General features: G+C 52.3%; 1 protein-coding gene across 9 annotated transcripts in view; it reads left to right on the top strand.

Moving 5' to 3' along the window:
- The window catches only part of ASCC2 (activating signal cointegrator 1 complex subunit 2), a 41,224-nt gene extending 29,060 nt beyond the window's left edge, over positions 1-12,164 (top strand). For all 9 annotated transcript variants that reach the window (XM_059408788.1, XM_059408795.1, XM_059408787.1 and 6 more), the window contains 6 exons: positions 227-346; positions 6,216-6,309; positions 6,390-6,520; positions 7,068-7,167; positions 8,672-8,751; positions 9,208-12,164. In XM_059408788.1, coding sequence (XP_059264771.1) covers positions 227-346; positions 6,216-6,309; positions 6,390-6,520; positions 7,068-7,167; positions 8,672-8,751; positions 9,208-9,379 — 697 coding nt within the window. In that variant the 3' untranslated portion in view covers positions 9,380-12,164. The remainder of the gene's footprint in view (positions 1-226; positions 347-6,215; positions 6,310-6,389; positions 6,521-7,067; positions 7,168-8,671; positions 8,752-9,207) is intronic.
- The last annotated feature ends 2,944 nt before the right edge of the window (positions 12,165-15,108 follow it).

The following is a 15,108-nucleotide window of genomic DNA, read 5'->3' as shown; positions in this document are numbered from 1 at the left end:
TGAAGAAAATTCATATGACCAGCCCATGGGACCAAGGGGGAGCCTTGAGTGAGGGATGGCTGTTTCCCCAGGGAGGGGCCAGATGGAGCAGTGCTTTAGATCGTGTCTTGTGTTGAGGGGGAGTGGAGAATCTGATGGAGGTAACGTGGTGGGTGTCCATAGGGCACAAGGTAGGTATCAGCTTACCAATCAGTCCCCCTTAAATTGATTTCTGGGTCACTTCCAGGCAAGTGAAGCCAGACCCGACTCCCCTGCTGACATCTCGTCACAACGTCTTCCAGAATGACGAGTTTGACGTGTTCAGCAGAGACTCAGTGGACCTGAGCCGGGTGCACAAGGGCAGGAGGTGAGTACAGGGGGTTGGGGGGTGCCAGGCTCCCCTACTCTGTATGTGCAGAGAGAAAATCAAAAGACAGTAAGGCCTCCGTCTTTATGGAACTGGCCTGAGTTTCAGTTTAGGGTCTGCCTGAGAAGTTCAGGACCTCTGTACTCCCAGTAGGCAGGGCCAGCTTCTACACTTGATCTTAGCCAAAAGGCAGAGAAGCGATAGGGCCAGCTTCTCTAATGGTTACATGTTAAGCTCTGACTCTGCACGGGGTGGTTTTTAAATGAATCCCCTTGTGGATAGCAAAAGGCCAGAGGAAGCTAAGCTGTCCCCCTCCTCCCTTCTTATATCTTTGGATGTGTCAACCGTCAAATCTTTGGACAATAGAGCCGAGCGGTACTTCTAGAAGCCGCCCCTCCACGTGATTTTCTCTGTTCTGTGACAAAATGAGAAAATTAAGGGCCTATACTGAGTTTTTCAGAGGGTGAACGCATTCTATTTTAAGGCCTTTCTACTTATTTTTAGTGTATGTCCTTTGTACTTTTTTGGGATTGAAAAGCCCATTTATGATTTATTCATTCATTCAACAAATATTTGCCTGGCACTTACGGCATACTAGGGCCTGGATTTATTAGGTGCTGGAGATGTAAGTGGGCAGTGAAACAGACACGTCCCCTGGTCCTATGGAGTTTGCACTAATCAGTTGTTCAAACAAGCAGATCAGTTGTTCAACATTGCAGATCTAACAGGCACTATAAGGTGAAGGTGTACGGACTTCCGAGCTTCCAGTAAGGGATTTGATCTGCGTAGGAAGGCTCCTCTGAGGAAATGACATGGGACCAAGAGCGGAAGGATGAGGAAGGGTCAAAGGGTCAATTCTGAAAAGAGCGGGCAAGGAGAAACTTTCTGGGCAGAGTAAACAACAGGGACGGTGACCCCGAGATCGTGGGGAGCATGGTGATGGTCCGTGAGCTGACACATTTTATGCTTTGGAAAGAGGACCTGGCTTTGGAGTAGAGGCCCATTGGAGGGACCACGAGTCAGTAATGATGATGGTTTAATAGAAAAGGCAAAGTAGGACATTGACAACACTGTGCTAGCCCCCAGGGTTTCTTTAAATGGTATTGGTTCATGAAATCTGGGAATCTGGGAACTGCAGGACAAGTACAGGCTACCCCCATCTCTCTCCCTCATTATATACATAGGGAGACAGTGAAGTTTATCGAGGGGCAGTGAGAGACCTGCCCCGTTCTTATGATAGGAGCCTCGGCAGCCGAATTGCAAGCTTCTTCAGTGAGGGCCCCATGTGGCTTCCTCTCCCCAGGGCCATCTCCTGCTAGAAGCTCAGCTGGCTGATGGCTTCGGGGAGCGGGCACAGGGCAGCTATAAAGCCATCTGGCTGGCTGGACAGGAAGCAATTGTAAACTGCTTAGTCACACACGTTGCGACATCCCCAGATCCCGGGCTAGAGATGTTATCCTGCATCAGCGGCCACTGTTCCAGACTAGCATGACCCTCGCAGCTCCTGCTGTGGAAAAAGGGGCAGATGAGGAGGGCTGTGCCTTGCTCTGAGGGTACTCCAAGCCGCTGGGCAGACAGACTGGGCGGCAAATGTTTACCAAACTCGTGAGGTTGGGTCGCCTGGGGGCTGGGGATTGCAAAGAGGCAAAGCCTCCATTTATGCGTTCATTATTTATTTATTCATTCAGCAAATATTTATTAAGTGATTTACTAACTCCAGATCCTGTGCTAGACACCAGGGAGACAAGGTGAGCAGGGCACTCGGGGCCATGCTCTCAAATGGTAAGGAGACCGTGGGAAAGACTCAGGCCATTAAACGAGTAGCAACAGAGTGAGAGAAGTGCTGGGGTGGGGCATACAGGGACCGCAGTGGGGATGCCTGTCCTAATCTGGGCAGGGCAGTCAGCAGGCACACAAGAAAAGTAGCACAAGGTAGGTCACACTTGAGTTAAAAGGTAGGTGTGTGGTTAAATCAAATAGCTGCACTCAGTGGCTCAAGTAATAGGGAAATCTCTTCCTGGCATGACAGGGAGTTACAAGGTAGGGCAGTCTAGGCTTGGTTAACCTGTGGTACAGCCTCCTCATCAAGGAAACATCTTTGCCATCTCTCGGAGCTAGTTCCTTTGAAGCCACTGGGCGGCTGCAGCTGTTTCAGCCGCGACCTCCAGAAGTGACAGTGCCAAGAGGAAGTCTGGACCAGATCTTCCTGTATCTCTTTTAGAGACCAGGAAGCCTTTCCCAGAAGTCTCCAGACTCCGGTCTCATCCCAGTGGGGAGCTGGGTCACAGGGCCAAGGTCCAGGCCTCTAGCAGAAGGGGGAAAGGTCAAAAGACCTGAACCAAGTGAGGGTCTGTTAGGAGTGGGGTGTGGTGGACGATGGCTGTTGGGTAAATGCCAGGCACATGAGCCAAATGAAGGAGGCAGTGTGTATAAGGTGGGGTCCCATAACTCCTTTGGACTAAACTCATAATCTGGAAGATTATGAGTGTTTTCCCTCAGAAAAGGGTCTCTGGCCAAAAAAATGTCAGTGCGCCTGGCTTCTTAGAGAGGCGCAGAGCCCATTAGCATGTTAAAGGCCCTGACAAGTCCTGCAGTGAAAAGAAACAGGATTCGCTTTGTTGAGCTCAGTAGGTGCCAGGTTCACTTTTAGTCATCATCTTATTTCATCCCTGGGATGTAGAATTAAGACTTGGCAAGAATAAGAGGCTTACTTGTGATGGATCATACAGCTCAGGAAGTTCCTGAGCAGACTCGAGTTGTTAGACCTGTATTCTGGCCCTGGCTCGGCTGGTAGAAGCTGGGTGACCTTGGGAAAGGTGCTATGCCTTTTGGGACCTCCATTTCCTCGCCTGCAAAAGGAGGGTTTTTTTGCCTCCTCAGGTCCTTTAGGAGTTCAGAGGTGGGAGTCATCCCCCAAGGGCCAGTTGCGCCTTGAAGGATAGGCTGGAAGAAGTGAGGAGGGGGAAGGTGGCTGGGCTTCAGGGGAGCCCACATGGTCACTGGGCTCCCTGTCATCTTGTAAGAGGCCAAAGAAGCACCTGCTCCAAAGTCTCTGAAGTCACTGTCGCTCGTGTTTCCAGACTTGACTGGAGTTCTGGGCCTCGGATGGGTCTTTTCCTGGCTGGCATTCATTGCCCCTGACTTTTCCTTCTTGGCTCTAAATGGGGTCATGTGGCCGAAATTGCACCTCCCTGGATGGGATACCCAGGGCACCAGGCTCCACTCTCCCTGCATGTGTCCTCTCCAGGACTCTGGGTGGGCAGAGTTGTCAAGGCTTTGCTGGCCCTGCCAGGGAGCCACATAACCAGAGGCCTACAGTGGGACCTTATGCACAAGAGCCAGGGACTGGATGGACCAGGAGCTGTGGGGTGTAGCAGAAAGGACTGTGACCTCTCTCATTTCTCCCTGGACGCCTGGCTCAGCACAGGTCCTAGCACCTAGTAGGCCCTCAGAAAATATGTGTAGAAAAAGGGGATATGCTCCTTCCAGTGGCGCCAACCACTTGGATGAGCTCGGGCCCCTTTGCCTTGCTCCCCTCTTCTTTCCTCTTTAGCCCCCAGCCTGATGAAGAGGACCAGGTAAGGGCTGGGCCCAAAGTCACAGGCCCCCTTTCTTGGCATATGAAATTTTCCTGTGGACCAAGAATTTTCCCTAATCTAGATCCAGTGCTCCCCAATGCCCCCCGCCAAGAGCCTCCATTCCCTCGTCTTCCACCCCACCCCCACTAGACCCCCCCGAAGCCAGAGGTCATGTTTCCTTTCTCTGTGTTCCTAGGGCATGCTTACCTTCATTCAGCACATTTCATGATAGCTGCCATTTGGTCGTGACCCTCTCTAGACTATGAGTTCCATGAGGCCAGATCCAGACCTTACTCTTTTCTTGCTTTTTAAGATTTTATTTATTCATTTGACAGAGATCACAAGTAGGCAGAAAGAGAGGGGGAAGCAGGCTCCCTGCCGAGCAGAGAGCCTGATGCCCGGCTGGATCCCATGACCTTTAAGATCATGACCTGAGCTGAAGGCAGAGGCTTTAACCCACTGAGCCACCCAGGTGCCCCGACCTTACTCTTTTTTGATTCTCTCTCACAACTCAGCCTTAGTACCCTGCCTGCCACCTAGTAGGCCCTTAGTAAAAACTACTGAAAAATCCAAATCCTGACCTGCCCCAGGCTCCCAGGCAGACAGCCGGAGTGACGCAGGCCCTTGTCCCTCCCTGCATCAAAAGCCAGTTAATAGAAGATTTTTATGGAAGCTGCGTATGACTTTGTACCTCTTTTTCTTCTTTTTTTTTTAACCCCCCCCCCCAAACCCTTGATACCTTCCAGAAAACCGATTTCACAGCTAAGCTGGATTTTCTTGCCTGGCATCTCATATTGATTTTCCCCTGCAGGGCTAGAAACTACATTCCACAAGCCTGCTATGTGTCTGACAAGCCAGGTTTTTCTGCGGATTTGCAAAGCCACAGTTAAGAGGCCTGAGTCCCCACTGAGGCTGTGCTACAGTTCACAGATCTCAAGCACATCCCTCTCCCCTCCACCGTGCTCGAGTTTCCTCACCTGTGATATATAACAGGAGTTGAACTTTTGGACTTTTTCTTCCAGTGCAATCTGACGTGGAAGATTGAACTGTAGAACAGATAGAAGGCTACTGTGAGGAAAGCAGGGGTGCAAGGAAGAAGGCAGCTACCCCTGCTCTCCCCTCACCCCCCTGAGGTCTCCTGTGGCTCCCCTGAGCTTAGTAAGTGGGCCATATATGGCCTCGCTCTTTCTTAAATTTTTTTAAATTTTTTAAAGATTTTATTTATTTTAGAGAGAGACAGCATGAGCGGGAGGGGCAAAGGAAGAGAATCTCAAGCAGACTCCATTCTGAGCACGGATCCTGACCAGGGGCTTGATCCTGGGACCCTGAGATCATGACTTGAGCCTAAAGCAAGAGTCAGAGGCTTTAGACTGTGTGCCACCCGGTGCCCCTAAATTTTTGTTTTTTACTTTTTAATTTCTTTTGTAGATTTTATTTATTTACTTGGCACAGAGAGACAACTAGAGAGGGAACACAAGCAGGGGGAGTGGGAGCTGGAGAAGCAGGCTCCCTGCTGAACAGGGAGCCCAACACAGGGCCAATCCCAAGACCCTAAGATCAGGACCTGAGCGGAAGGCAGACTCTTAATGACTGAGCCACCCAGGCGCCCCTAAATTTTTGTTGTTTTAAAAGGTTCAAATAATCCCAGGCCCGACCTAGGAGTAACCATTGTCATTTGACAGGGGACTTAATAGCTCTTTGTGCATTGACATGTAAATTATAATCTATGTGCTCATAGGAACACATAGTTTGTCTGGTTTGCCTTCTGCTTTTTATACAGCTGGGATCTTACTGCATACATTTTTCTGTAGCTTACTCAGGAGTAAGTCTTAGAATTCTTTCTGCATCAGCACAAATAGATGAATGTCATTCTTGATAACAGCCGCGCAGCATTCTGTAATATAGATGTGGCACATCATTTGGCCATTTCACCTGTGATGGACACTAGTTGTTTTCTATTTTTCACTGTCACAATCAACGTTGAAAAGAAAATTCCCCAGCAGTTCCCTAGGGTGGGTGCCTCTGAGAAGAATTTCCCAGCCGAAGGGTGGGTATGTTTTACATGGCAGCATCACTTTTGGGATGCCTTCCAGAACAGCTGGACCAGGTCACAGGGCCACCAAAAGCAGGGACAACAGCACCCCCCCACAGCCCCGCCCCCCCTTTGACATGGCTGCTTGTCAGTTTGCACCAACCCAAGCCCGCGGTGCGTTGGACACTCACGCTCACAGCCTCCAAGGCCTGATGGTTTTCCTTCCTCTCTCTGCGCTGTCCCCGCTCGCCGACGCCAGGAAGGAGGAGAACACGCGAAGCCTGCTGAACGACAAGCGGGAGGTGGTGGCTCAGCGGCAGCGCTATGAGCAGTACAGCGTGGTGGTGGAGGAGGTAGGGACCTCAGGCCTTTGTGGGTGGGGGGCAGAGGGAGTAGGCCGGCCCCAGGCCCATCGGCCCCACACTCCTTGCAGGTACCCCTGCAGCCTGGCGAGGGCCTGCCCTACCGCGGGGACGACTATGAGGATGAGTACGACGACACCTACGATGGCAACCAGGTGGGCGCTAATGATGCGGACTCAGATGATGAGCTCATCAGCCGCAGGTGAGGCTTCAGGGCGCTAAGAGGGTGGAGTTTGGGGGCGGGGCCGGGGGCGGGGCACAGCTGTGCTCCCGAAGCCTCTTGTTCTTACAGATGGGGAAGCAGAAGCCCCAATGGCATTAGCAAGTCAGTGGTAGAGCCAGGGCCTAAACTGAGCCCTTTTGACTCCTGGTGCAGTGCTCCCTCTAGCCCCAGACACCCCCTCAGCCAGTTAGTCCAACCCATCCCCAGTGGGGCAGCATTTATTTGATTTCATGCAGTCCTTTCAGATTGTTCTTAAATGCAGAAAACTCTTAGCCATGGAATCTTAGATTTCCCAGTGTGGATAAAAACAGAGCTGCCCAGCTCAGCCTCCCCTAAGCCTCCGCCTCAGATTCTGGTACTCTCAGACAGTCTGGGGGCTGGAGCAAAGCTGGCTTAAAAGCACCCAGCCGCCTGAACCCATCCCCATCCTGATACCCCCTCTCACCCAGCCCCATTGCCTCCTCCCCGAGGCTCCCTTTCAAGGTCTAATCCAGTCTTTGATCTCACTTTCTCTCTAAACCCTCAGGCCCTTCACCATCCCTCAGGTGCTGAGAACCAAAGTGCCCGGAGAAGGGCAGGAAGAGGACGAGGAGGAGGAGGAGGAGGCTGAGGATGAGGCCCCCAAGGTACCACCTTGGCAGGTGGCAGATGAAGGGCAGAGGGTGGTTCTGAAGGGCAGATTGGGGCCACTGCGCCCCTGCTTGCCTGCAGCTGGCTTTGAGGCGGCCTCACTGCCCGGGAGAAGAGGGGTTCCTCTGAGCCTAGGATGTCTGCTTGGAGAGTTGCTGGCTTGGAACTCACCTCAACTGCCCAGTGTGGGCTTAGGGGACAGGTTAGAGGCCAAGCCTTTGAGCGGCTGGGTTTGTCAGGCCCATGAGCCTGGGGGCTGAAAGAGGGACAGCTCTGGGCCACCGTGCTCAGGATGGCAGTTCTTCGATTTGTTTGTTTTTTTTTTTAAAGATTTTGTTTATTTATTTGATTTGTCAGAGCAAGACAGAGAGAGAACAAGCATAAGCAGGGAGAGAAAGCAGACAGAGGGAGAAGCAGGCTTCCTGCTAAGCAAGGAGTCCAATGCGATACTCGATCCCAGGACCCTGGGATCATGACCTGAGCCAAAGGCAGACGCTTAACCAACTGAGTCACCCAGGCATCCCAGGATGGCAAATCTGAAACTCACAGAGATATTAGAGCCCAAGGGCCCTTGGAGGTCATCTGGGCTAGTTGGTTTGAAAATTCTGGTTTTTGGCAGCTGAACTTTTTCCTCAAATGAAACCTCAACTAAAACGTCAACATATAAAACAGGTTAAGGGTGGTGCTGCTCAGGTTGAACAGAGTGGCACCCTGGGACCCCTGTATCCCCTCGTGCCCTCCCACCAGGGTGACAAATTCTGATGCATCCAGGCCTGGCTCCGGAGGTAACGAGTAGCAGAGACTGCCAGAGACCGTGGCTGGTGGGGCAGAAGCACACATATACCCTGTCTGAGGGGTTTCTCAGCAGAAACGGAGGCCCAGAGCTTCCAGGGCTTTCTCTTCTTCCCAAGCAAGCCATCAGCCCAGATTTTTCTATAAAATCTTTCAGTTTTTGAATGTTATGGTTGCACTTGTTTGTGTTTCTTTTTAAATAGTACAGACTTTGGCAGCCCGTGTGTCATCCTTCAGTCCCAGCTCTCCCCACTGCTAGGCCAGGCTCCTTTGCTTACTGGCCAAAAAACCGGTCTTCAGGAGTGGGTACTCCGGGAGCACCCGGGGGGCGGCCCTAGAGTGAGGACCAGGCAGTTCTCAGGGGCAGCTCTCTTGGCTTTCAAGGCCCTGTGTGGCCTCTCGTGGCCATCCTGTCCCTCATTTGTCATCCATGCGCCCATCTGTGGTCCACCTGCTCCACCCCTTGTGCAGGAAGCCTTCGTCCCTTTAGCGGCTTCTAAAGGACGAGAGAGGCTTCTCGTGGAAAGCTTGGACCCAACAAGGGTGGCTGCATTACAGGGCCTTGCCCTGCCACTCTGTGGCATACCCGCACTCCTGGCCCAGAAGCATCTACAAGATTCAGCCAGGCTCAGCTTCACAGCTACGTGAGGCTTGGGCAAATGGGGTGGCTCCTGACTCTAGATTTTTTTTCTCCCCTCCTCTCCACAGCCCGATCATTTTGTGCAGGACCCTGCGGTGCTGCGGGAGAAGGCAGAAGCCAGGCGCCTGGCCTTCCTCTCCAGGAAGGGGTGAGCATTTTGAAGAGCTGTGTCTCGGGGGAAAGGGGCCTTCAGGGGGGAAGGGACCCATCTGGGGAAGGCTCAGCCAAGCACCTAGTGTGTCACGTGTGTTAGTTTAATCCTCACGACAGCCCCATGGCGTAGCCACTTTATTATCATCCTCATTTTACAGAGGAAGAAATAGACCCATCTCCATCCCCAAGCCCTCCTCTCCTTGCTGTGGGCTGTGCTCAGCCCACAGCTGGTCCTTCCCGCAGATAGGGACCCTCTGGAGGCAGGGTTCAGAGAAGAGAATTCACCAGACACAGGACCGGCCAGTGCCCCCAGAGCCCTTGTGGGGCTCCATTTCTTCTCACTTGCAGTGGGACAGGGTTGTCCTGGCCCCAGCTGTGTGTCTGTTCCCAGGGACCTCTAAGAAAGGCAGTGGGCTCTTCCCATTCCCTGGGTGGCTTGTTCCTCCCTTAGGTACAGGCATGAAAGCTCGACGGCAGTGGCTGGCAGCCCCCGGGGCCACGGGCAGACCCGTGAGACAACCCAGGAACGCAGGAAGAAGGAAGCCAACAAGGCAACGCGAGCCAACCACAACCGGAGAACCATGGCTGACCGCAAAAGAAGCAAAGGCATGATTCCATCCTGAGGCCGCCCTGTCAGGGCCAGCTGGGAGGGGGCAGCAGCAGACCTGCCAGGCTGAGTTACTATAGCCTCGGGTCTCCTCACCCGTTGGCCTCCTGCCGGGGCCCCAAGTTCAACTCCACCCCTCAACAGCCTCAGCTTCGCAGCCCCTGAGAAGGCCGCCTCGTCGTCCACCAGCCAGCCGTGAGCGCCTTCTTGCAGAACACACAGTGCCTTATCCCACAGTGGAAGAGCCCCTGGGCCCAGCGAGCAGGCGAAAGGGATGGGGACAAAGCCCCAAGGCAAGCCTCACAGACCTCATGCAGCAAGACACCACTTCTCTTGGTGGTTTCCTTCCCGGATGGCAGGAAGCCTGTAAATTCAAAAACAAAAACAGAAAAGGCCTGCAAATAAAGTTTTTGACCCTGTCAAGCAATGATCCATGAGTGCCCCCAGCCTGCTCCCCCTGTATCCCATTCTTCAGTGACAGCCACCATCAGGAGAGTGAGAGAGCAGGGTGATTGCCTGCTCTGCTCATCAGCCTGGCTTGCTTACCTCTTGCTTTAACCCCTCCTGAGGTTGCCCTGCTTTGTCATGTGGCCCTGAGCACATTACTTCCTCCTCCGAACCTCTAGTCTCTGCTTGTGGAAAGAAGAGATGAAGGTGTGAGGCCCTCTGATCCCCTCCATGTCCTCATTCAGTCCCTGCAACCTCCACACCTAGAGGGAGGGAGTATTTCCAGCCCTGTGGTGTAGGTGAGGCGCTGAGAGCTGGAGGTGCCTGCCCAGGCAACAGGCAGGGGGGTTGGGGGAAGAACAAGGATCAGACCCTCAGTCTGACCGCTGGCCTTTATAGAGTCCTAGACTCCCATAGGTGGTGTCATTGCCATCTCACAGCTGTCCCGAGGACACTTGTCCAGTAGCAAAGCCAATACCAGAAGTCAGATCCTTCAGAGTCAAGGAGTCAGAGACCAGAAGACACCTGTGAAGGAGGTCCGTGCCAAGCCCTGTTGAAGGACTTGGGCCTAGTTCCTCAAAACCCCACCTGGGTGTGGTCAGTTGGTTGATAGTGTGGCAGCAGGTGCCAGGCATCCCGATTCCTGGTCTCCCCTCACCCCCAGATTGTTGCTGATCAACAGAGGATCGAGAGTGCAGTGTTTGCCGGCCTGATCCTCCCCAGCCCGGCCTGGAGTCCATCCATGGGAGCCAGGGCCCCTGCCCAGCTGGACCTTGACAAATCACCCGAGATGCTTGTGTAATTTATTTGCACGTGGTTTGGATGAGTGTCCGGAGCAGCGAGGCAGACAGGCACTTGACGAATTGGTTTTGTTAGGTCAGCCGCACAAGTGAAAATCAATAGCAATTCCTCTGAGTCACGCCAGTTTTCTTGGTGCATTTGAGATGCAGACCAGAGAGGGGAGCGGTGTCTTCCCCTCCAGCTGCTGAATTAGCTGAGATCGGGCTCGGGTCAGCCACTCTGACAGGCAGCAGGAAGACTCTGTTTCCTCCCAGAGGCCTTTGCCAGGGACCACACAGGTGAGGGTCATTTCTTTACTGTCTCCCTGAGCTCCTCAGACCCAGCTCTTGGCCCTGGAGCAAGGCAGGGTGAATTGGGGGAGTCCTGGGCTTTACCCACCTTAACTGTTACTGTTCAAAAACAGCCCTTTTCGCCTTCATTTTGTCATACGTACCTCCTGACCTCTGGGAGCGGCGTTCGGGCCTTACCTTGGCATCCTGGTCTAAAGGATTAGAGAAGACAAACGATTTTTCAAACTTTCCAGAATGTACAGCCAGGTCAAACTTGATCTCCCTTGAAGAACTATTCTTCCTCATTGCAGGTCTTGAGGGCGCCCCCTTCAGGGATGCTTTGCAAACACCTCACTCAGGAGTCCTCCAGAGCAGTGCTGGCAAGCACAACCCTTCGCCTCTCAGGGCCTCAGTTTTCCCATCTGCAAAGTGGGTACATTGGGCCAGGTGAATGGTTTCCACTTGGTGCCAATTATATCCTCTGAGGAGGCCCCAAGGTTTAAGATGGGTAATGGCAAAAGTGTTACAAGTGAAGTGGGGTAGGAGCCCTGTACCCTGCTCACTTGATCCCTGGGCCCCACCACCCCACCACTGCTCCTAAGCAGGAATTTCTAAGTGCCTTCTCTGCACCCTGTTAGAGAACACGGCTATCACAGGCATTTCCCAGGAAGCTTTTACGACCCAGTACCCCCAAGAAGACTTAGGATTTCGAGTGCCATTGTTTCTAGCTCACGAGAGGCACTGATGGCAAATGTGTCTGTCTGAACAGGGCTTCTGGGCCTCTGTGAGGTGGGGAGGGTAGGGCAGGGCCTGTCATTGATTCTTTAAAAAGGGACCCGGGAGCCCAGGGAGGCAAGTTAGCAGAGGAGCCTGGATGCAGGTCGGTCCTTAGCCCCAGGTGCAATCCGGAAAAGGAAACGATTAGCAGGAGCCTGCCTGTCCCTGTCACACCGGGAGCTTGAGTTGAATAATGCATAATGCACAGAGGGAGACCAAGAACCACAAACAAAAATAAACCCACCAAAAATGCAGGGGGTGGTTATGGAGCCCTCTACTTTAAATGATGTCAATGAACACTTGGTAGCAATGTGAGAAAATATTGAAGAGTATGTTTGTTGGTGGTGGTGATGTTTTTTAAGAGAAGGAACTGGATGGTAATGCTCCACGATTGTGGAAAACTTCGTGTACAGACTAAGTCTGTAAAGCAATGTACATAAATGAAAATGACAGTAAGACCATGATATTTGTAATGAGAATAAAAGCGCTTACCGAGAACTCACCGTGGCCAGTTTTCTGCTGGACTCTTTCCTTGTGTTATCTTGTCAAACTCATACCAGGTAGGTTCAGATGAAAAAACCAAGGTCAGAGAGGGCAGGTGACCTGTCTAACGTTCCACACTTACCACATGACCAAGGAGGGCTTCAGGCCCAGGATTTCCTAAAGCCCACGCTTCTACCCCATGCCACGTGCCATCCTTTCTTTCCCCACCTCCGCATCCTTGTCACTAGTGTTCTTTTTTTTTTTTTAAGATTTTATTTATTTGAGAGAGAGACAGTGAGAGAGAGCATGAGTGAGGAGAAGGTCAGAAAGAGAAGCAGACTCCCCATGGAGCTGGGAGCCTGATGCGGGACTCGATCCCGGAACTCCAGGATCATGACCTGAGCAGAAGGCAGTTGTCCAGCCAACTGAGCCACTCAGGCGTCCCATCACTAGTGTTCTTTTTTTTTTTTTAAAGATTTTATTTATTTATTTGACAGAGAGATCACAAGTAGGCAGAGAGGCAGGCAGAGAGAGAGAGAGGAGGAAGCAGGCTCCCCGCTGAGCAGAGAGCCCGATGCGGGACTCGATCCCAGGACCCTGAGATCATGACCTGAGCCGAAGGCAGCGGCTTAACCCACTGAGCCACCCAGGCGCCCCCATCACTAGTGTTCTTAAACAAAGAAGAAAATATAAGCCCAATAGCTATAGGACAAGAGGATGGGAAATCCCAGTTCATCAGACCTTTTTTTTCTTTTTTCACTTTGTTTTCAGATTGGTTTGTCCTTCCCCTGTGTGTCCAGTCTGCCGCGAAGCCCACTGAATGATTCTTCATTTTTATGTCCAGGAGAAGCAGAGAAAAGGCTTGTGGGGCGGGGGTGGGGGGTGAAGAGAAAAGAGCTCTCTCAGCAGAGATGGGGACAGCAGACCCTGAGGAGCACAGAGGCCTGGGAGGGGGCAAAAGGGTCCAGGGTGAATATGGAAGAAGGGTGGGAAAGAGGATGGGAGCCCCAGAATTAGGACCACGGGCCAGGCCATGGCCCAGACATTTGTCCAGAGCAGCTCCCGGTATTAACTGGCTGTCCTCAGGGCTTGGGGCATGGACGGTCAGCCTGGTTGGGAGGACCAAGGGAGGAGAGGCTAAATGCATCCACTCGGCACATGTTTACCAAGATCTACTAGGTGCCAAGCGATGAGTCAGGCATGTGTGAGAAAGACCAGCCCCCCACCCCCTGCCCTCGTGGAATTCACAGTCCAAGGTGGGATCTGGATGTTAAGACATTTTGGGAAAGGGATTTAGTCACAGTTGTACTAAGCCCTAATAAATGAATGAAGAAACAAACAGACAAGATGAACAGAAAAAAGCCAAGAGCAAAGAGACTTTCCAGAAGCAGCAGGTAGTGGGGGTGCCTGGGTGGCTCAGTTGGTTAAGCGTCTGCCTTCGGCTCAGGTCATGATCCCAGGGTCCTGGGATAGAGCGAGTAGTCAGGATTTCTGCTCAGCGGGGAGCAGAAAAAAAAAAGCGGGGAGCCTGCTTCTCCTTCTCCCCTCCGTGTCCCCTACTACCTCTGGCTCTCTGTCTCTCTCAAATAAATAAAATTATTTTTAAAAAAAGAAAAAAAAAACGGGACGCCTGGGTGGCTCAGTTGGTTAAGCAGCTGCCTTCGGCTCAGGTCATGATCCCGGGGTCCTGGGATCGAGTCCCACACTGGGCTCCTTGCTGGGCGGGGAGCCTGCTTCCCCCTCTGCCTCTGCCTGCCTCTTTGTCTGCCTGTGCTCGCTCGCGCTCTCTCCCTCTGTCTCTGGCAAATAAATAAATAAAATATTTTAAAAAAAAAGAAAAAAAAAGAAGCAGCAGTAGCAAAGGGTAGTGGTCACAGTGTCAGGCAGCAGCTGGGAGTCAACCAGGCTAAGTCAGTGAGGCTCACGGGGGCCTTGCCCCACCTCCCAAAGAAGGGAAGACATGGAAAGAATGAAAGGTGAGGAAGAGAAGGAAGGAGAGTGGGCCCCTCTTCCAAGGAACATGGCTTCAGGAGGAAAAGAGAGCTGAGAGGAGAGGAAGGAGCCTTGGAACCCAGACTGGGTTTTTTTGTTTGTTTGTTTTAAAGATTTCATTATTTTATTTATTTATTCGACAGACAGAGATCACAAGTACACAGAGAGGCAGGCAGAGAGAGAGGGAGAGGCAGGCTCCCCGCTGAGCAGAGAGCCCGATGCGGGGCTCAATCCCAGGACCCTGGGATCACAACCTGAGCCGGAAGGCAGAGGCTTTAACCCACTGAGCCACCCACACACCAGACCCAGACTGTTTTGATGGGATGTCTAGAAGGAGGAGGGGGAGGCACCAGGGCTCTAGAAGATGTGCTTGGGGGAAGGCTAGTTCCCAGTAGGAGTTCCCCAGGTCAGCCTGGTGTCCTGTCCCAGCTAGATCTCTGAGTGCTGGGGCAGGAGAAAGGGACCTTGACTATGGCCTGAGACTGGTGTTACAATTCTGCCTCCTGAAGAGAGGTAACCAATGTAATCTAAAGGTTACTATCTCCAGCCCCGGGGCGGGGGAGGGTGGGTTGGTATGTGTGTCTTAAAATGAGAATCAAATTCTGACTTCGCATCATACTAGAAATTCTCTCCCAACAATCGATAATCATCAAGAGAATTTCACACAGCTGGCAGTCCTCGGAGAGCCTTAAAGGGCATTTTGTCCAGTTTCTCAACCTATTTAAACCCCTAGCCCAGGGACGCCTGGGTGGCTCAGTTAGTTGGACGACTGCCTTCGGCTCAGGTCATGATCCCGGAGTCCCAGGATCGAGTCCCACATCGGGCTCCCAGCTCCATGGGGAGTCTGCTTCGCTCTCTGACCTTCTCCTCGCTCATGCTCTCTCTCACTGTCTCTCTCTCAAATAAATAAATAAAATCTTTAAAAAATAAAAATAAAAAAAAAATAAACCCCTAGCCCATCCCCACAAGTCTCGGA

Source organism: Mustela nigripes, chromosome 8 (assembly GCF_022355385.1).
Source record: "Mustela nigripes isolate SB6536 chromosome 8, MUSNIG.SB6536, whole genome shotgun sequence".
Taxonomy (NCBI): domain Eukaryota; kingdom Metazoa; phylum Chordata; class Mammalia; order Carnivora; family Mustelidae; genus Mustela; species Mustela nigripes.
The sequence above is the reverse complement of the archived record's forward strand: the minus strand, read 5'-3'. Positions and strand labels throughout refer to the sequence as shown.